Here is a 22063-nt window from a genome sequence, read left to right as displayed (position 1 = left end):
CCGCGAATCATGCTCAGCTGCACATTTCGCTGCACATTTCACTTTCGTGCTTTACCGATTCCTATGACAGAGGAATCAACCATATTTTTTTCTACTGGAAACACAAGCAGCCTTCGTTTGGCTCTACAAGAGGTGGCACGTCCAAGAAAAATTCCAGGGGAACTTAGGCCTGCTCATGCGTTTGAAAGGCGAACGCATGATGGTTCCTGAAGCGGTAGATAACCGCTTCAATTCCGCTACGTGGCGCTGGTGTTCACGTCGTCCTTTGTTTCTTGGTCTTTTGTCGCGCATTCATTCGACAGTTAAGCTGGCAACACTTCCCGTCACTGCTTCTCTAAAATCAGCTTTATGCATGGCTGCGGTGCATACCAAGTGGCATCAGCACCGAGCGCACTGTGTTAACTCTTTTAAGTGCGAATGCACTTTATAAGCGACCCCAAACCATCCACCGCCGGCGGCGGCGGCGGCGGCGTCCGCAGTGCTCCTCTATATTTAAAAAAGAAACAGCATCCGGCGCCAGGTTTCGATCCGAGGACTTTGCGGCCGCAGCGCGACGCTCTACCGACCAAGCCACGGACGCGACGCTGATATCAGTGTTAGTGACGCGCCTTATATCTTTAACGCATTCAAACTACGTCGTCAGCGGCGTGCGTTGGCGACTCAGCGGCGTTATAGCGGCTTGATAACTGCGTGGTGTACACGTGATACTACAAACCCGATGGAAGAGATGGAAGAGAAGGCGGCGAGGCGGTGGGCTGCGGGGGCCGAGCGCAAGCGCCGCAAGCGGGCCGACAACCGTGCATTCGCACTTTCACATTCTCCCCCTCGGGGAAATGCGGGGGAATTTTTAGAGTGCGGCCGCTCCTGTGATTTCGCGATGTCCCTCGCCGTCGTTCCTGGGTGTAACCCAGAGAATGATGAAGTCTCCGAAGAGAGAGCAAGGAAGGAAGCGGAGGAGAGTATGGCGAAAGTGTGAGGAGGAAAGCGAATTACCGCGCGAGACGTGGCCCGTGGCGACAGCCCACTGGGAGATGACGCCAGAGTAGCGCGCGCCGTCGTATGCAGGGTTGCCAAGTCGTCAGGTGGAAAAGTCGCCAAGAAATTGCCAAGGTAGCCGAAAATGTCGCCACCTTGAAGTGAATGTTTGAAAAGGAGCCAGAAAAGGCGCCATATTCAGCAAGGCGCTCCCCGTGAGTACTTTTAAATGCGAATGCATTTCTTAGTCGAGCCATGTCAGGCGCCGTGCGGCGTCCTCGCCAAGCCAATGCTACTTTTTCTAGTTTCGGTTCTATTATTGCGCGCCTAAAGGCAGTGGCGCTGGGAAAAAATTCCTCTTATTTTTTTTTTCCGCTTCTCTCCTGCACGACTGGGGGCGCGCATGCGCGATAACGGTCACCGCAGTTGCTGCTTGCGCACGGCGAACAGCGAGGCCGGCGCGCGTCTCATGTAGTGGGCGATTTCTCGTATGTGCTCGTTGTGCTTCCTCGGACATTACGGTGCTGCAAAAGGGACGCCAAGAACACCAGGGTGAATCGTAACGCGAAGACTCTTTGAGTGCTGTTGGCAAAAGGTGAGAAAGTCGTTCGTATGCCGTACGTGAAGCTGAGCTGAACGATAGGACTTGTGTCGTGCGTGTGCTGTGCTTGAAGACAGACAACCTTGTCTGTGTTGTATTGGTCATCGGTGTTTCTCGCCGCACGTTGCGTTCGCGCACGTAACGCGAATAAAGTGTTCAAGTGATATTCGAGCTGGCCTTGTTACTGCTCAAGCGGCGTGGCTTCGTGCCGTCGGAGCGAGGCTTGCCCGTTGGAGGCAGCGGGGTGGCGGCGGCGGTTGCCGGGTGGGAAGGGGGGACACGGGGAGGGGGAAAGGAATCCAACGGGCATGAGAGGGGAGAGCATTACCTCTCCCTCACACAAGCTGCGCGCCCTCGCATTGTTGCCATGGCAATTATAACGCCTTCAAGGCCAACATGGCGGTGGCGTTGCTAGGGCAACAACAACGCAGTAATGTTTCCCCAGGCTCACCAGGGGTGAATATGCCGCATGAGTCGGAATTAGCCCGGACGCTAGGTTGAAGGCTGAGAGTCCGCCTCCTGTCCTCGCGCCCGCAGGTGTTATCTAACCGCTCTCACCCCCTCTCCCATAGCAACAGCTGCGAGCGTGCGCGCTCCTCCTCTTCCCTAGCAACTCCCATAGCAACAGCTGCGAGCGCGCGCGCGCTCCTCCTTTCCCTTTGCAACCGGAGCAGGTGGTGCGGGAGGATCAGCGGCGAGTGAGTGGAGAGGAGGAGCGCGCTCGGGCGTGTTAGGGCGCTCGCATCGCGGGAGCTCGCCGGAGCTCCCGCGTGGTGTTAAATAAATGGTTACGCTACAAATCACCGTCTCCTCATTAATTATAAATTCCGCGCACTCTCGCGCAAAAGAAATGCATTCGCATCTCCTCACGATCTCCTTCGGGGAGGTAGGGTGAATTTTTTTATTACATTTGCGGGCAAAATGCCGGAATTCTGAGGAGTAGAAAACCGTATTATAAAGTTTATTCGTTAGCTGTGGTTTGGGAAAGCCACAGTGGTTTTTCTACAAAAACAAATTTGCTCCAATCCATGGTGTGAAGGTGGCTGGACTGCGAAGCTGTAAACGACACCCACAACGATTACCCATGCGGCGTCACTTGAATTCACACAAGTGACATCCGCTGTTGGGAATGACTATCCCACCGTTCCTCCAAGGTTGGGAATGAGCATCCCAGGGCGGTCGCCAAGGTTGTGAATCGCCTTCAGCTCGTCACCGACGTTGGGAATCGGCCATCGCACCGCTGCCACCACTGTTGGGACTGGCCACCCGAGCGCAGTCACCGGTGTAGCGATGTTGCCTTGCTCCGTCCGCTATCGACGCGGCGCAGAGCAGAGCGACGAAGTCCTCGAGCCGACGAAGAGTTGAAGTAACATTTATATACAGTATTTACAGGGTAAGCAAAAGTTACATCATTCGCACAAAGGCGACAGCACCCTTTCACTCGGTGCTTCCGAAGAGACTGGTGCCGGAGAGAAGCCGCCGAGGAAAGCCGACGATGAGAGCCTCCGGGCTTCTTTTATAGCCCGGGAGTTCGTTGTGGCCCCAAGAAGTTCGAAATGCTCCAATCAGGGCTCTCGCTGCCTGAAGTTTGAATTCCGACGAATGGTAGCGAAGCGCTGAGTCAGCTGCGCCGCCAATGGGGAAAGGGAGAGCGATGCCGCCGCCGTCTCCGTGACCTCGCCTCCGGGCGTAGCGACATGCCCTTGTTTGGGTCGTTCTCCGCTGAGGGAATCGGCCGCGCCGCAGCGTTTCGAGATGCAGGAGTCGGCCGCGCCGCAGCGTTTCGAGATGCAGGAGTCGGCCGCGCCGCAGCGATGAAAGGGAGAGGCGTGACTCAGCCTCGCTGTCGGCGCGTCGCCTCGTGCAACGCCTTTGGGCCAGGCGCTCTGGCACAACACCGCTCGCTCCTACCGGCCATCACGCTCTTCGCCTCCCCGTCTCACTCCTCTCTTGATGAATTCAATGGAGGTTTTCCCAATGGAATTCAAATTTCCCGCCCTGGCAGTGCTCGCTCGGCCCCTGCCTCAACAGCGCGAGTGGGAGTTCTGGGGCGGTATTCTCGTAACTGTCCCTTTTGAAAACGTCCCTTTTGAGTCCCTTTCATCGTGACGTACTTCCGGTTAAGCAGTGGGCATTGGCAGTAGGTTTGTCGCGCTTGCGTTACGTCAGTTCCGGTTGTTAGCTTTTAGCCAATCAGGGTTCGCCAAAAGGGACACTTTTGAAAGGGACGCAAAAGGGACAAAACTCGAGAATACCGCCCCTGTTGTTTTTTCCTTGCTTTGATTTCGCACGTGCCGGCACCTCACTGCGCAGTTTAGAACGTGCCGTTATTGGTGGCCTTTTTTTAGCGTCTTTCGAAGGATGAGAGGGAGGGCGACACCGCGTCTTTGCCGTCATCTCTCCCACTGCTTCCTTTTCACTCATTTACGGCGAACCACCTTAAGGCCGAGGCTTGTCCGGCGTCCGTGATCACGGCACAGCACCACGTAAATCGAAACATCTGTGAAAAAGTTCACAAAGTGTTAACAAGAACAAAATAAAAGGTTCACAAAAGGTTTGATAGAGAGATAGACAGGGAGAGAGAGACGCACAGCACCGTGTAAGTCGAAACATCTGTAAACAAAAGGTTCACAAAAGGTTAACAAGAACAAAATAGAAGGTTCACAAAAGGTTAGAGAGAGACAGACAGACAGACAGAGAGAGAGAGAGAGAGAGAGAGAGAGAGAGAGAGAGAGAGAGCTCTTGGAGAGCCGTGCTGCGCATGCGCAAGGAGCATTGGTTTGGATTGGATTTGATTGATTTGGATTTGGTTTGCATTAGAATGAAATAAATTGGATTGGAATAAATGGAATTATATTAGACTGGATGGGAAATTGTTTTAGCAGCAGTAAGCACTCTCACGGGTGATTTGGGGTAAGAACGATCCCCATGCTTCTCCCACTCGTCATGAGTCACTTCATGGAGATGCGTTTTTTTTCATGCATAGCCGCCAAAGAGCGCCCTCCTCCTCCCTAGATGCTGAATCCAAACAAACGTCCATCTCCACCTTCTACAAATCTGGGCGTAGCTTAGCCGCAAGACGACGGGCTCTCGCTCCTCTTCGCTACGCCGGCCCAGTTTCGATCCCTGACGGCGCCAGCAGTTTATTGTTGTAGCAAGGGCGTAGCCAGTAGTAGCCTGGGAATTGTCTGCTGACGCGGACAGAAAAATTTCTTTGCCCGGGGCCCTATTCTCGACTGCACAAATTTCCGGCAATTCTGGCAATTTGCCGGAACTCTTTTCTGATTTGCTTTCAATTTTGGGCACGTGCTTCCGGTTGACAAAGCGGTTGTGTGTTCTGTCGTCATTTTGACATTTCATGTTGTTTACGGACACCAGTTCCAAATTTTGCCTTATTTCTCGTTACTAAAGGCACATAATTTTTGGCCGGCAATGAAAAACCAGACTAAATGCAGCGGACATTACAACGTAAGCCTGTCTTTGTTATTCAACAGCCCCTGCAACAAATTAATCGGCACGGCTCTAATGCTTCCTCTAAGACAGCATACAAAGTGAGAGACTGCTTTGGTGCCTATTTCTATGGTCTGGGTTCTGTAAATTGGAAGTGGGTTTGAATGAATTCAAATTAAACTAATATTTTTATGCGGTCCCCTGTTAAGTAACATGTATTTTGCTGTGACGGAATGCATAACTGCCGATATATGATCAGTAACAAGTGTTTTCCAAACACAAGCCTAGTTTTGATTGTGTTTGATTTCATTGGAAAAGGCCCTGTGAATTGCATAGAATTTTCATAACGGCCTTGCTGGACAAGTTAGATACAATAAATATAAAACACATAAAGCAAAGAAATAATGATTGTTGAGATGATTACCTCCATACGTGGGTGTATTTGTTGAGCGTAATTTTGTAATGCTTTCGTGCACATCAAAGTCCATTATTAAACATCAATTTTGGCAAAATTGCACCCTTTTCCTAAGGAACGAACAATGCTACCATTATTTTTCCCTAGTAGCTAACACACACACACACACACACACACACACGCAGCAGCGTCTAGTTAAAAAGGGTCACAAAAAAATGCAGAGACATTTGTTCCACAGCATGTTCATTGCCCATTTTGCTCCCCAAATTACAAGGGCCCAGCGAAAAAATTACTAGCTTCCACAAAATAATTCTTGTTCAATACACAGAGGAAATAACTGATTACAATTAATGTAGAAAGCTGGGCTGTCCATGTGTGCCTTCTTCGTTTTTGTGTTTACCACTGGTTCAGACTTCAAAAACTGACTACAATGCTAGTGTCGGCTTTAGACCGAGCAGGTCAAGATAAAAATGCCGCCAAATATCAGCTGTATTACATGGGGGGTATGGGCCTCCAGTGTGTGCTCAAGGATCTGTATCATTCGGGGGGTATGCTGCCTCAACTAATAGGCTCTGAATCTGCAGCTTTATGTGCTCCTTTTTGCGGGCATCCCCTTTGCCTAGAAGACTATTAAAGCTCAACAAAAAATGTTCATTTTTATCTACTGATGTTTCCGTTGCCGTCAATTCATTCATTCGCTCACGACTTCCAGCGTGTCGTCATCATCAAATAATCAAGGTCTTTTAGGTGCGGAGTACCTCAGGACCTCACACTGTCCGTCCGCGTCCGTGCGCATAGCATTTACAACCGCAAAAAAATCACACAGGCACCGGCAGGATTCGAGCCTGTATCGGGTCGTCTTATCCAGTGGGCAATGACCGTGAGTTAGCACCCAAGAGGCAAACGGCTTGCTCCATCGCCTGTAACGGTGCGGTTTAGATGAGGACTTCCCAATGTCCGCCCGCGTCCATCTCTGCGCACACCACCATCAAGCGAAAATCGGTGCTGAAACTACCTAAAAGGGTACAAGAACACTCCAAAACACTAGAAAACAGGCACAATTTGAGCCGTGAGTTGCAGTTTCATTTAGGGAATAATCAACGTGCACCTCACGGCTCAAAGGAGCCATGAAGAGAAAACACAAGTTTGGTTCATTCAAAAGATTGTCTCGTTAGAATCATACTGACACCACTTTTAACGTAAACTTCGCTCAAATAAGCTACATAATTAGGAAAAACGGGAATGGTCATGCGACCCACCAGCTCATTTCCCGCAACAGAACCTATGATGTCACATGAGCTAAGCTCTGCGATTGGCGGAGGCTGGCAGAAGCAGACGCAAACTAGGTAGAGCGACAGACGAACGAGCGATTTGCGCTTAAATTTAGGGCACATTCTTTACAAAGCAATAAGAATGATGGGGCAAACAGTCGAAGTTACGAAAGCACATGTAAACATAGAAGTACTGATGCGTTCTGCTGTTCGTACGGCGCACAGCATGCTTGGTTTAGCTGCACAGCACTACGGGGCTTGGGGTTGTCTCAGACGACACTGGCCGATTGACGCAAGCAACGGTTTCTTACGTGACCCCATTTGTCGAGCGAGCACTGTTTCAGGGAACGAATATCTTCTCCCAGAACAAAAACAAGCCAGGTTTAAATGCGGGCAAAAACAAAGCAAACGCTTGCCACGGTATGGTGGCGACATCCAGGTTACGGAACGTAAAGAAACGCGGGAACAAACCAATACCGCTGTACAGGGTGGAGACAACCTTTGAACGGTCCCGTGCCGCCGCTATTGGGCCAACGGGCTGGGCCAATGCCGCCGCAATTGGGCCAACGTTATTCTTTTCGTTTCCCACGAGACCTAGCAACGCGAAACAGACAATATGATTCAAACTTCTTCAGTAAACCGCGTTGCGGCGATAATTTTAGCGCGGTTTTGACACAATGACTTGTTTCGGAGGCGAGCGAGCAACCGAAAATAGCGGCGCCAGCGTATACGTGTCTCTACCCTGTACGGCGGATGCGTGAATGAAGATACTCTAGGCTGCAGAGCGGTCGGTTCCTGTGATGTCACTTGGGACCACGAAAACGCACGATTGAGCGGGAAAATCAAAATTTTAACCTAAATTGTTTAATTTCTCAGTGAATAAAGCACCGTTTGTATCCGTACAAGCGCTGGGGGCACTATAAAACACGAAATCTTTCGAATAAAACCAACTTGCATTTTCTCTTCATGGCTCCTTCAAATCGAATGACGGTCGGGGCGCAAATCGGATGTCACTCGGTGATCAACTTGGGTGTCATTTCGAGTCTCCGTACTCCGCACCCTCGTTATCATCCACGGAGTGTAGATGCTGCCATTTTTTTTCTTTTCACATGATTGTTTGTGTTACTCAGCTGCCCATAACTTTTGTCTGAACACGCTAATAATGTGTGTTCGGCAGCGCTGGTGACAGGATGTGAATCCACCTCACTGCCAGGAACTGCCAAAGTATCTGGGGTGGACAAAACTTGACGCAAATAGTCAGAAACTGATGCATCTTGTGTACTGTTGACGCAGAAGATGTTGCACAAACCTATCACCGAACGCAAGGTTCGTTCAGCGCAAGGTTCGTTCGGCAACGCGGATAACTCATTTCAGTTGGCGCCACAGGACTGGTCTTGAAGAAAAATTTCTTTTATGGCAGGCAGTGTGGCAAGGAAATAACAAAAGTCTGGGGCGGCCGTTTTCTCTTGGAACAGCCTACGACAGCAGCAGCGGCCTGCGCTTAGTGCGCATGCGGCTACTCTCGGGGAGCTTGCCGTAGCACTCCATCACGCGGCGCTGATCAACCGAACGCTGGACGCTCCCGTGATATTAGAGAGTTTTACTTGACTGTTTCCAACAGCCCGCTCCGGTATTGGGGGTCCGCTCTGCGCAACTGGAGCCAATGCGCCAAATGTGCCACGCATGTGCAGTGGCGCTCCCGCTTGCTATCGGAGTGCAGCGGGCCGTGAAAAGCGGTCCGCTAAATCTCATAATAGCGAGTTTTAGCTGACCGTTTTTCACGGTACACTCCGCTTCGATAGCGAGCGGGGCCGCCACTGCGCATGCGTGGCGCATTTGGCCCTGAACGGCATTGGTTCCGGTTGCGCCGAGCGGGCCGCCGATACCGGAGCGGACCGTCAAAAACGGTCAGCTAAAACTCTCTATTGGCAAAAAAATGGGTGGGTGTACATACTGGGTTCATCTTTTAAATATTGTGGTCTTGGCGGCCGTTTGTCGCAGTAGACTGTAGTAGAAACAAAACTGGAGTACTCGAGAATAATGTAGGTTGCAGTAGAAAAGAATTTCACAAACAGTACATGTAACTGGGGGCAGTGGTTTTCAAAAATAAAAGTTGCATTTTTCAGTCTGCACTGCAAACTACAAGACATTACACTATTATAAATGCTCAGGAACGGGATAAACGGGCCTGCATGTTCTCGGAATAATTAACAGAGTCCCAACTAATGGAACTCTCGTGCTTTGGTACTTCATATTACACATGACGTGGTGGCAATTGTGTCACCCCCATTGCTCCTACTTCAGAAGTTGTGAAAGACAACCACAACGTGCATACGCCAAATGTGCTATTAACCGATTGTCTGCGAAACCACAATTCCACGTTTAGACTGCAAGGGATATCGAGATGTGGACTACTGATTATTTTTGTACACTTGGGGGCCAGTTAGCATACGCGAAAGTGTAGTAAGCGAGTGTGTTCGGGTTTGTTCCATCAAAATGTGGCCACTGCAGCTGGCACTCAAAATAACCGCTGCTTATCCACAAAACCCCAGAGCTATTTAGTAGCAAAGAAGCAAACACTTGGCTTTTACCTTCGACGTTGTATAGCATCTGCCAAGAACATGAGATGCGGCATCACCACCCATGATTTGACAGCTTCCACTGCGCTGCTGCCAGACTTGGCGTGCGCCGTTTTGCAGTCGAATGAACTTCTGGAGAAGGAAATTCCAGCAATGCTGCAACTCTGCCACTGCGTAGCGCATAGGAAAATAGGTTGTTCAATATTCGAAGAAGAACGTTTCACACGATGTTTGTCTAAAAATTCTCACTCCTGGTGATCTCATTTTGTAGCGTGAGCTGCACTGGTCGAGGTTGAGCATTTTGGCGTGGCTTCTGGACAGCCGTGCTGAACAACCGCCTAGCCGATCTGCTCATTCTAGAGGAGTTACGTCATAGCCGCGGCAGAAGCACTGCACCAGCGCGTGGCCAGCTGTGCGCCTTTGTTACGCAGTAGTCAAGTCTGACGCTGCGCCGGAGTTGCAGTGTTCAACCAGACGTTGAGCAAAAATAAATACACATGTGTCACATAATGCGTACACCGTGTGTGTGTCACTGAAGCAGCAGTAAGCATGATAAGCTAATCCTAGACGACCAGGAAAGCCAAGAATAACCAGCTGAACCTTAGCACACGCTACGTATATCCTGGCATATCCGAGCTAAGCCACTGCTAATTTTTTGCAGCCCAACATGAGGTTTATGGAAATTTGTGCAGGCAGCCGTAGTATTAACTCGAAAAAAATTTTCACGGCAAGACAGCTTGAGTTCGGCGCGATGGTAACAACAAAACAAAGGGGTCACTTTAATCGCTGTCGTGGCAATGCGATAGCGTTGCCGGTCCGCATAGACATTCATAGTGTGACCCACTGCCACAGACACTTTTGCGTGTGTTGGTTGACGGTTTGACTCCCGACCCACGGCTGGGGCAAGCTACAACTCGCTATTCTGTGCAAGCTCTGGCGGAGATTCGAACGCAACGAACCCCGAAATTGTACGACAACTTCAGGGACTGAATCCATCCCTTCACGTACCGAGCGCAACGCTGCAAAATAACGCATGCAAAACGCCTAGACGGCCCTTAACATAAAACCATCGTTGTAGGCGCCGCACTCGAGACTACGCCGGCGAGCGCATCGGCGGCAAGTATGCACTGCAACAAAACGGACTGCGCACCGTCGTCATCACTGTCAATCCTCGCTCTGCACCTAGATCACTCTTTTCTTGATAAATGGAAGCGTTTGATCGTCACTTGGTAATCCTCAAGTGCAAAAATTAACACCTACTGCTTTGTTTCAATACGCTATAATCTCAAACCAGGCGTCGTTTTGCAGCTGCTTGTCCCGCACGTTTTCAGGCGTTGGTCATACAGTATCGGTCTCTGTCTCACTTCTTCAATCAGCAACTCATCGCTGAACAGCGAAGAGGCTTCCGCACTATTCATCTTCAGCCACGACCAGTCTACACCACACAACGACACACGACCGGCAAACTGCAAGGGACGCACGCACGGAAGGGCGTTGCATCGGCGGATGCCTGCGATGGCGGTCACCAGATGAAAAATCGTCTGGGGAAGCCGGAAGGCCCGTGACCGGAAAGTGAAAACCGAAACTGCTCTGCCGATTGGCGGCGCCGTAACAACCGCATCTGTGCTTGTCGTAAAAGTTGATTGATTGATTGATTGATTGATTGATTGATTGATTGATTGATTGATTGATTGATTGATTGATTGATTGATTGATTGATTGATTGATTGATTGATTGATTGATTGATTGATTGATTGATTGATTGATTGATTGATTGATTGATTGATTGATTGATTGATTGATTGATTGTAGGGTTTAACGCGCCGACGCAACGCAGGCGATGAGGCGCGCCGTAGTGGAGGGCTCCGGATTAATTTTGACCACCTGGGGATCTTTATCGTGCGCCGAAATCTCGTACACACGGGCGTTTTTGCTTTTCGCCTCCATCAGAAAAGCGGCCGCCGCGGCCGGGAATCGAACTCGCGACCTCGTGCTTGTCGTAAAAGTTGCGGACCCTCCAACATTTACGCCCCTGCTGGAACAAACGTTGCGTACATTACGCTCTCAAAGCAACGGTAGTCCGAACAAACTTACGGTCCGTACGGACGATGCGTACGTAGCGCACGTAGTCTGAACGTGGCCTGAGCATCGCAGAGGCCAGGGGCCCTGTTCTCGTTTCATAAAATGACAGTGAAGTCGCTATGCTTTTTGCGTAAGCAAAACGTAAGCAATCAGTGACATGTGCACATATAGCGGTGACGACATGCAGTGTGATTTGACGCTTAACTTATAAAGATCGCAACCAAGCTATCAAATATTGCCCATAAAGGATATCAAGACACTTAGCATATCTTATATAAATTAGGACGGCAGCTGCGCCCGCACGAAAAATACATTCCTTCACAAGGCGATCAAGCAAGGTCGATCCAAAAAGGAGCGAAAGGCGAAAGTTAGACTAAAGAAAATCCCACAATATTTTTTGCCGTACGTATTTATTTCTTTCAATTTAGCTTAGTAACATACTTTAACTCTCGGCTTCAATGCAAGTTTTGTTGCATTATCGCCTTCCCGACCATCACCGCCGCCACGCTATCGTCTGCTGCTATGTCACAAGTTTATGGCGAGACAAAAACACGGTCGTGATCATCGGTTGTATGACACGGTAAGGACAGCCTACGCCTGATGACGGAACAGCGTACAGACGCCGCCGATTCACTCATTCGTGAAGCTCGAACTTAATCAGCCGAGGAGTGAACAAAACAAACAGTTTTCCTTTGTTATTTTTTAATCAAATTTGATCACGTGACCCACTAGCTCGGTAGGAGGGTTGTGGACAAATGCCTTACGTTGGGTTCTTTGTTATGAAGAGGCTTGTACTGGCCTCTTATGTTGCTGTTAAGCCAAATAATTGTTATCTTATTGCCAAACATAAAACCAAAATGCGGGAAGTTATTTTTGTGCTACGTTGTCGCTGACTAGAAGACAGTAAAGTCGTTGTTTTCTAGAAACAGTTTGAAACCGCGCGTTGTGCGAAACTGCGCCTGCTGCGAATTCAATGCGATTTCACTGCGCCGACGGTCCGTGAAATTCGTTGCCCTATTTCAAGGTGATGGCCATTTGCCTGCGTAAATGTGGCGTAAGTGGCCCAAGGAAGAACCACACGAGGAAAAAAGAAAAAAAATGTCACGCTTTGCTGTGTCCCGATGAAAAGAAGGCCATTATTAGAGAGTTTTAGCTGACCGTTTTCGATGGTCCGCTCCGGTTTCGGCGGCCCGCTCAGCGCAACCGGAGCCTATGGCGTTCGCGGCCAAGCTCGCCACGCATGCGCAGTGTGGCGTGGCGCGCTCGCTTGCTATCGGAGCGGAGCGTACCGTGAAAAACGGTCAGCTAAAACTCCCTTACCCGTACGAGCCCGAGGATCCGGCCGGGGAAGCGTCTTGCGGAGCAACGGATGCTAGAGTAAGCACCCCCCCGCGCCCCCCGCATCACACCCCCTTCGCCGCATTCTGCGATTGGAGCAGGGGGCCTGTTTGGAGGAGAGAATGAGATGTTGAACGTTTCTCTTCCCAACTGCTCAACGTTAAGTAAAAATCGGAAACTACGCCAAGCACAACATCACTTCAAGAACATGCCACACGCAAGTTCGTTTCAACCCAGGTATGTGCCAAGATGAAAGCTTCGCGTTACGTCCATTCCAGACCTATGCGTCTCTTCTGCCATTTTTTAAACAAATGTTATACAATTCTTTTAAACAAGGCCTCCTGTTCTGACCCTGTGGGCCTAAAGGATGAGGCACGTGAGTACGTTTAAGACAGCGGCTCTGTATAGTCGACGTGGGAGGTTCACAGATAGGAGGTTCACAACATGCTTTCGCCTGGCTAGATTTTTGTGTTGGAAACTACTGCAGGCATCGAACATTAGGGATCTGCTCACGTTGTCTTTTCGTACCGCAGACGTACGCGGTCGACCGCCAGGTTGTGGACAGCGGCGCTTCGGCGACGGCGCTCTTTACGGGCGTCAAGACCAAGATCAAGATAATCGGACTGTCTCCCATCGCAAATCATTCCGAGTGCGACTCGGCCGCCGGCAACGAGCTCAAATCGTTCCTCCACAGGGCGGTGGAAAAAGGTGCGTCCTGCCGCCTGTAACTGAACGCGAGGACAGCGACGCGAAATCTTGGTCGAGGAGAGCAATAAGAAGGAATGAAGCGATAGAAAATATGAACCAAGTGGTTGAAGGACGAGGCGCTGCCAAAACAGAAAAAAAAGCACATTTGGTCAGAAGCAGTATAGCTTCCGTATGAAACTGTGTAATTCCCACTCAAGGAGTACTAAATAAATAACGGTGTGCGACTTGGAGTAAGAATACTATCCTCCATAATGTTAGAGTCTATTGAAATAGCACCGCACGCGCCGTGCTGGCTCAGCGGTCAAAGCTTTGTGCTGTTGAGCCTAAGCACGCGGGTTCGATTCCCGTCCACGGCGGCCGCTTTTTTGGTAGAGGCGAAAAGCAAAAACGCCCATGTGTTCCAGATTTCGCGAAAGATCCCCAGGTGGTCCAAAATTAATCCGGAGCCCTCGGCTACGGAGGGCCTCATCGCCTATAGCGTCAGCGCAATAAACGACATAATCAATAAATAAGCCCGCGAAAACCCCTGCGCTATCGTATTGAACAGCCTGGCGGTATTACTCCTGGTTTTGTTTCAAAAGTATTCACAATAAAACCGAGCCTCGGACAATCGAAGGCTTTTGAATCCTAACGAATTGTGTGTTTCAGCTACGTATTTTTGCTCACTTTTCTAGAAATGTTTCTTGCGCGTACTTCGGTATGGCTTATAGCCCCCTAAGGCCAGGAAAAACACTTATTCTGAGTTGCATTGGGGCACCGCACTGGAGTGAAGAATTCAGAAGCAGCCAAGAGGGCATTTTAAGGCTTAACTTAAGATACTAACAGGATAATAAGATGATAAAGAGAGCAATTAACATAATGACCACAAGGGTGGGCTATTATTCGGCTGCTTGCTTCCTCCCCCTGCCACCATTCTCTGTTCCTTCATCTCTTTCGATGTTCACTTATTGGAAGCAATAACGATATCGAGAGATTCAGACCAGGGAGTTTGCGAGGAAGCGTTTAATGAGGGCGAAATTTCGTCGAGAAAGCCGTTGCCAAAAACTATGACGGTGAAAGCGCGAGAATGGCGATGGAGAAGGTCTGTGGTGCTTGAATGTGATACTGTGATGATCAGGTGCCGGGCGGGAACGAAAGAACGAAACATACTGGTAGAAAAAGACGATAATACCAGTGCCAACATTGTTTTAGGACGCGTATGAATCGGTTTGAGGGGTTGATACATGTACAAATATAGGTCCACGGCAACGACGGTCACGCATGGTGCGAGTAGGAGACATCCTGTAGTTCACTGGAGAGGTCTGCTCCACAACGCTGTAGGGCTGATAAAAATCCCGATGCACGCAGACCAGTCTACATTACCTGGTGGAAAAAAAAAACAGTACAATGCGTGCCATCACGATGAGACTTTCGTTCTTCTGGTCAGACTTCAATACTTAACCGTGCTGGGTGGCGTTAGTGTCCAACATATGAGACAAATATTGGCTTGTAACGACTGCTAGAGCAAGGAAAGGTGGATGCAGAAAATAAAGTTCCGTCTAGAACGGCACATGGCCGACAACTCGGAAGAACGGCGGGAAGCCAGTGGAGCGTTTTGTGGCTGCACTACACGCATATGCGGCTAAAGCTAAAACAGTGAGTTCTCGTCGTCAGGACTTAAACATAACACGAGGATATCGGCGAGGGCATGGTTAAAATACCCAGTCAGCCCAGGTTTGGGGATTGATAGCTTAAAGTGGTATAATTGACAGAACCAACAGCGCGAAGAGCTTGAGAAAGCAATGTCGACAAAACATTTTTCCGCGGACCGTAATAATTCCGAAAGCGCAAGTTCCGAAGAGTATGTACTTCAGAAATAAATGAGGGACTTTTGAAGCTCATCCGGGATGGAGCGGCGCAGTTTACGCACATCGGGTCAAATGGCGTTTCTTACTTTTTTTGTTTCTGTCGTTTGCGTGCCGCGACTGGCAGGAGAAGTAGAGTCAATGCGCAATTTACTACGCAATAACGTACATTTCGACTGGCATGACGTCGCCTGAAAACGCTTCGCTAAAGTAAAGAATTGGCTCCACATAACAATATTGCCTAAAGCAAAATTTGAACGCAGCGCCAACTGCAGAGTCCTCTCAGCTGCGGCGCATAGCTGGTGCCTTGGCGACGCGCAACTCAGTATCCTGGCGTCGGCGGCGCAGAGGCTCCGCTCGGGCTACTCGTTTAGCTGCAGCGGCAGACAAAGAACTTTTAAAGACGATAGTCTTTCTTGGGCTACTTAAACCCAGAAATTTTGGTGTATCTGTCTGTCTCTCTGTCTGTCCGTCTGTCTGTCTGTCTGTCTGTGGCTCGATTCAGACACCCGGCCAAAGTAAAATGTATTCTGCGCAATAGTCGTATATACTCACAGGCAAAGGTGTGCGTCTAAGCCCGGTTTATATGTTCATACTTGTCAACTGCTTGGCCATGAAGAAGACATTACGCAAATTTAAGACCGAAAATGATTACACAAGCGATATATTCAGTGTTTCTTTATTAAAAATTTCATGGATGCGTGGTTTTTCCATAGCAAGTAATATTCCATATCTACTGCAGAAAACCGCCTCCTGCTGTTGCCCGCGCCTCCTCCTGGCGGCATATGAGAAATCACACAGCAACAGCAACAAAAGGTTCCAAAAGCTAGGTTCCACGTTCTGCTTGGAACGCACGTGGAGCACGGAAACGCGGTTCTATAAACCTTGAAGTCGGCCGCCTCGATTCACGCGCGTATCCGCCGTGCTGTCGCGCTGGCATCGAGAAACCGGCATGTAGCAGTGGAACGCGGTAAATTCAAATCGCCTTGAGCAAACCTTTAGTGTGTTTACGTTGGGATGAACTCGACGGAACAGGAACAGCATGAGAGGTGAGCGGGAAAGCAAATGGGAGCATTTCCTTGGCAAACGTCTACAAAGGCTATCGTCTTTTGACGACGTTTGCAACGATAGGAGCAGATACGCTGCCAGTTTTTTTTTTTTCTCTCAGGAAGGGGTCACGTCATCGGCGAACGCACGACTGTGCGCGCTACTTCGGCGTCATCGTGTTGCGGGTCACAGCCGCGGAGCAAGCCTCGCGCTGCACTCGCGGTACTTCTCATTCCTTCTCACACTTTCGCCATACTCGCCTCCTCCACCTTCCTCTTCCTTCTCTCTCTTCGGTGTCCCCCATGTTGTCGGTTACATCGCAAGACGGTGGCCAGGAACGTTGCAAAACTCAGGAGCAGCCACTTGAGAGTTGCTCTCTGGAAGAATTCAACATCTCACAAGCTCCACCAAATGTTTGACCCGACGCTGCCGGTCATTGTCGCAACAGATTACTCGGCGTACGGTCTCGGTTCCGCACTGTAGCAAGCGGAGGGATACCGTGTGCAGACGGTGCGATTTCCCTAGCCGACAATAAAGGAACACTGAAGTGAATTTGTCAACCTCCCGGTGTTGCTTGCACTGCGTAGACTGGCTCAAATTACCGCACTTTTCATCGTTTATCCGGTTGACAAGTCGGTAATTACTTAACAAAGCGCGAAAGAAAAATTACCATGCCCGGTTTGTGGCGGCCGCACCAACTAAAGGCTGTGACGACGGGAGGAGACGCACCGTGATTGGTTAGAATTCAAACAAGTTTCGGTTTCAGTCCTGTAAACCAACATGCTTGACATCCGACGGCATCGTTCGATGGGCATTCCCGATATCTCAGTAATCGTCGCACCGCGCGTCTGCCATGTTGTCGGCTGTAAAATGCCTAAGATAAGCCTCCCAGGACGGCTTGGACTCTTCGCAATCACTAGCCGAGGCCTACGCAGTGGATGAACGCCCTCCGCGTCACCGCAGACGCTCAAGTGCCATGCGCTTTTCCCGCATATTCGGAGCTTGCCTCACTTATGCCTGTATTGTAAAAAGGTTGTTCGCACCAGGCCAAGGGTCTGCTTATGCCCACTGCCCGCAAGTAGTCGGTGCTTGTGGCAACAACACGCCAACGGGAACTCGCTAGCGCGTCAGCGTCCGTCTGCACGCGTTCTGCAAACTCGCTCGTGGAGCAGTGAACCTTACGGCCCCAAAATGGTGAACCCAGTTTAGAATACATCGGCCGCAGACGAAAAAATTAACTTCCAAAAAAAAAGCATGTACCCTCGGGGATTCGATCTTGCTACTTGCAAGTCAATAATCCTGGCGCTTTAGACCACTCGGCCACGGGGCTTTTTTTTTTTTTTTTATTGCCAGGTTTGCACTTTACAACATAATACATGCAGGGTTCAACACATGAATGACACTAAACTGGAAAAAAAGAAAAAAAAACCGCCACCAACCCGACCAGGGCTGGCGTTGTCATTTAAAAGGGTTTTAACGTTGCCAGTGGCTCGACACTTGTAAGCCATTCCGGCACACATTCATGCAATTTCTGTTCTTCTATATACCTTGAAATATATTCCCCGAAATACACCCGCGACGACCGAGCGTCTACATCGCTGTAGACATAAGCCGAGCGTGCTCGCCAAATACTCTGGAGGCCCAACAACATTATCATGTCCAATGGCATACCATCATCGTCACCCACTGCCAGGTAACGGATTCCGTGTGGGCTCAGGGGGAGCTCCTTGCGCATAGTCCTCTGAAGAACGTCCCAGAAGAAAACACCTTCCCAACAATGTAAGAACACGTGATCTACTGTTTCTGGCTTTTTACACAGTGTACAGTGCGTACCCCACGGAACAAACAGGCCCCTTTCTTCCATCCATGTCTTTGTGGTTAATGTGTTGGTGTGAAGTTTAAAAAAGAAAGACTTCACCCCTGACGGTACTAACATTTTCTTCACGCGCTTAAGAACGTTTTGCCCAGGGCCTCCAGCGTATAAGGCTCGGTACATAGGAACAGGAAGGATAACGCTACGTACCTCATTATACAATTTCCTCCGTGTAACAGTACTCAAATACTCTTTTGAAAAACGCACGCTCAGAAACCTCACCGCGTCGACTACTTCCTTTAAATAGCCATGGAGACCACCACTCATGCGGCCGCTCGTCACAACAAAATTGGGCAGAACTCGCCCGAGCCGCAACTGACAGACAGTCCTCAAAAAAGGATCGCGTACATCGCGAAAAAATAAAAACCTGTTAACAAGCTGTCGCACGAACAAGTGGGTCAGCCCTAGCCCACCTTCCTGAACTCGCCTGAAAAGATTTGTTCGGCTACTTCTCTCCCAACTTGAGGCCCAAACAAACACCGCGAACACGCGGTGAAGTTTCTGCACATTCACTCGCGAACAATGTAGAACTTGCATCACGTACCACAATTTGCTGGCAAGAAATACGTTGCATACGTTTGCCCTTGCGAACATGGATAAACCAGAGCCCCTCCAATTGTCAGCCTTCTCGCGCAGCTCTTGACTCGGCCACGGGGCAGTGCTGGAGAGGTTTGATATATGAGCTATATAATGTTAAACCAGTTTATTCTTTTATTTAGTTTTGGCATTTCAGGCGACTTAGGTGAATACTTGTTGTATAGTGGTCGTGCAGTAAGCGTCCCCCAAACTTCCATAATATCTCACATCTAGCAATTGCATTTCTTAGACGCAAAGCGTTCGCAGATGTGTGGTCGTGCTGCTGACCGCTGTGCTTGTTCACCCAGCGCAAAATGTGCTTCCTGCTCCCCAATTTTGCGCTGCACGGTAAAAGTTTCAGTTGATTTTATTTCCTTAGTACCAATATTGAATATTGAAATTATAATATGCGGATCTGATATGTAGCCCGCATCAAAAATACTTAATCAAGAAAATAGAAAGAGTGCAAAATTTAGCCTTGCGGTTTATATACTCCAGGTGCGTTTTTCCAGCGTGTCCGTTCTTTGCGACAGGGCAAAATTGAAAAAACTAGCTCATTGCAGAACTGTGTCTCGTATTAAGCTTTTATATCAGCTGTACCACGGTCACTGCAAAATACCTCGTGAAAGTTACTTGAGTGAGCCCCCCATGCGGTCTGATAGTACAAACCACAGCAAAACAGTTAGGCAACCATTTAGTAACATTAACGTACATCAATATTCTCTTTTTCCGCATGCACTTTCACTATGGAATAAATTAGCCGAAGAAGTAGGTAACGCTAATACAACAGAATCGTTCATTCAGCTCGCAAACAACCTTTCCTTTGACCAATAATTTTTTTTTTGCGCAATAAAGGCAGCTGCTTTCTGCATTCGTTTTTCATTTATGTGTAGTACTTAATTTCTTTATGTATTCCATCGCTGTATGTACATGTTTATTACTGTTATATTACTCTTGTGTATTGTGTTGCATTGACCTGTGTACATATTTTATTACTGCTGTGTTAATGTGTTTCGAATTGCGAAGCACATTTTTTTTTATTCTAATGAAATATATGTTAGCGGTAGTTGTAATTGTTGTATCTGTGCTATGTATGTACCCACTCCTGCTTGGGCCCGAATAGGGCCGGCAGTATTTGTAAATAATAATAATAATAATGACTTCGCTGGCTGTTCTCCCGCCTTCAAGTGGCCTTAGCTTTTCCTACTAGTGTACAAGTCAGCGAAGTGTCGCATGTGCACTTGTACAGCGCTTGTGTGGAGCGACCCGGACTCGGAGCTTGATACAGTGTACAAACTAAGTAAAGGCACATTCTTCCATTCACAAACCTGTTGTGGCTTATTTTCAAGTGAGCGAGCGAACTGCGAAGACCTGTCGGCGGCCGGCGGACTAAAAGCTGGGCCGACTGACTCCGTCGAAAGGTCGGCGAGCCGTGCAGTAGCGCAGCCAATTGCCAGCTAATCTCCCCTGACGTCACACGAAAACGCCTCAGAAAATGGGCGAGGGTGCTGCAGAGAGGAGGACAGCATTTTCGAATTGATTTTTCTACTAAATTAATTCGCGTAAACGCGCTCAGAGTGGTCGAAACATGGCCTATGGACTCCGGACTACAAGTTGCGCTAGTAATCCCGCAATGTTTACAAATCACTTCATTGTCCCTTTAAGAGCGACAGAAGGAAAATGCTCTGCTAGAGGGCGGGAGGTCCTTTCCGGTTCGGGGGCTTTTGAGGCATGGCGCGTTTGTCTTTGTGGTAGGCCATTTAACGAACAGACCACCAAAGTCTGATTGGTTGCTCTGCTTTCCTCCCGCAGCGCAGGACAACGGCCGCTTTGTATCGCAAGGTGGACCCATATTCAAAAAACATTGCTGCAGCAGAACCTGCAACCAAGTATACGAAGCCATATCCAGACTCCCAGTTCCTGAAACAGCGGGTGGCTAGCAGGTTGATAAACAGGTCGTGGCCTTTGTTGCACCTTGTGTATATTGAAATAATCTTCACCCTGCCACCGCGGCGATGGCATACTACGGCAGGCAATGCAATATGTCCAGTCATCGTGGCCAACACGCAATAGTCTTGCCCCAGAATTGGCACCGTGCTATGAAGTACGACATGAGCTCACAGTAGTACAGGCTTGTTTTCGCGCAAACAACGTGGTGTTGTACCTGCCAACACATGCCCTCTTCCAGTTAGTCCACCCATACCGTCCGGAAATCATGAAAACTAAGCAGCACACTAAGGAAAACAACTGGTGGCCGTGCCTTTACAAGCAGGTTGATGCCGCCATCCGAATCTGCAAGATCTGCCAAGCCTCAGACAAGAGTGTCAAGAGCCCGCATGCACCACTTGTCTCTCCCGCTTTCTGACAGACCCAGGGGCAGAGTGTCAATAGAGATTACGGCCCGTTTCAACATGCACTGGCGGACTGTAAGTTCATCGTCGCGATGGCAGACTACTCCAGGTGGCCCGAGATTGCGTTCTGTAGCAACAGCGCTTCTCGCGCAGTGACAAACTTCCTTTTTCTGGTGTGCCCAAAAGGGTTACCTTACTGAACTAATCTGGCATCACGGCGGGCAGTTTCCATCGAGTGAATTCGAGTGCTTCTTGGTAGGCCAGAGCACTAAGCATTTCTTCTCGGTAGTTTACTACCCTCAAGTCAGTTGGGAGGAAGGTTCGACAATGTCCTCAAAACATATTACAACTAGCTTTCCTGGAGCAAAGACCCATCAAGGACACTGTTACCGGAGCATTTCCCGGGCCATATCCCACTGCGCCAGTGGCCTCTTCCTAGCAGTGTAGCTTTATAGCCGCCACATGAGGAATTTGTTACATGTTATTGGCCAGCCAAGCGCGGACTTCCACAACCCATTCCACTTCAAGTACGGCGTCCGTGTAACACGTCTCAGCTGGCGACTCTTCTGCCCAAGGGAGGTGTGCACGAAGAAGCAGGGACTGGGCAAAAATTGCTGCGGAGGGGCATGGACACTGAGAGGTCGCTAGGCAACACCAGAGCTCAGACAAGATCATCAACGACACGGAGCACCATGTCCCAAACTATATTATTGCTCGAAGCTATAGGGTCTCCATAACCACTGGGGTCAGCGATTCTTCCACGTACACCAAGCCCCACTGCCTGGAAATTCACTAAGCGGGACCGCGACGAGAGCGAAGACCACCATTGAGGTTCAGGGACTGTGTGCATTGACACTACTAATCACAGTGACCTGATTACGTGGTTATCAGAAGCGACTCTACTATGCTTGTACCGTCACGGACAGTGACTCTTTCGGTATGCCCGCATTTA

The 22063-nt window shown here is 49.3% G+C and overlaps 1 protein-coding gene across 1 annotated transcript in view; it reads left to right on the top strand.

Moving 5' to 3' along the window:
- LOC144153411 (alkaline phosphatase, tissue-nonspecific isozyme-like) overlaps positions 1-22063 on the top strand; it is a 107953-nt gene that overhangs the window by 850 nt on the left and 85040 nt on the right. The window contains exon 3 of the mRNA XM_077685059.1: positions 13246-13420. Coding sequence (XP_077541185.1) covers positions 13246-13420 — 175 coding nt within the window. The remainder of the gene's footprint in view (positions 1-13245; positions 13421-22063) is intronic.

This window comes from Haemaphysalis longicornis, unplaced genomic scaffold, assembly GCF_048455015.1.
Source record: "Haemaphysalis longicornis isolate Haplotype H1 unplaced genomic scaffold, Haemaphysalis longicornis Haplotype H1 scaffold_9, whole genome shotgun sequence".
In the NCBI taxonomy this organism is placed as follows: Eukaryota; Metazoa; Arthropoda; class Arachnida; order Ixodida; family Ixodidae; genus Haemaphysalis; species Haemaphysalis longicornis.
This window is presented reverse-complemented; position numbering and strand designations above follow the sequence as displayed.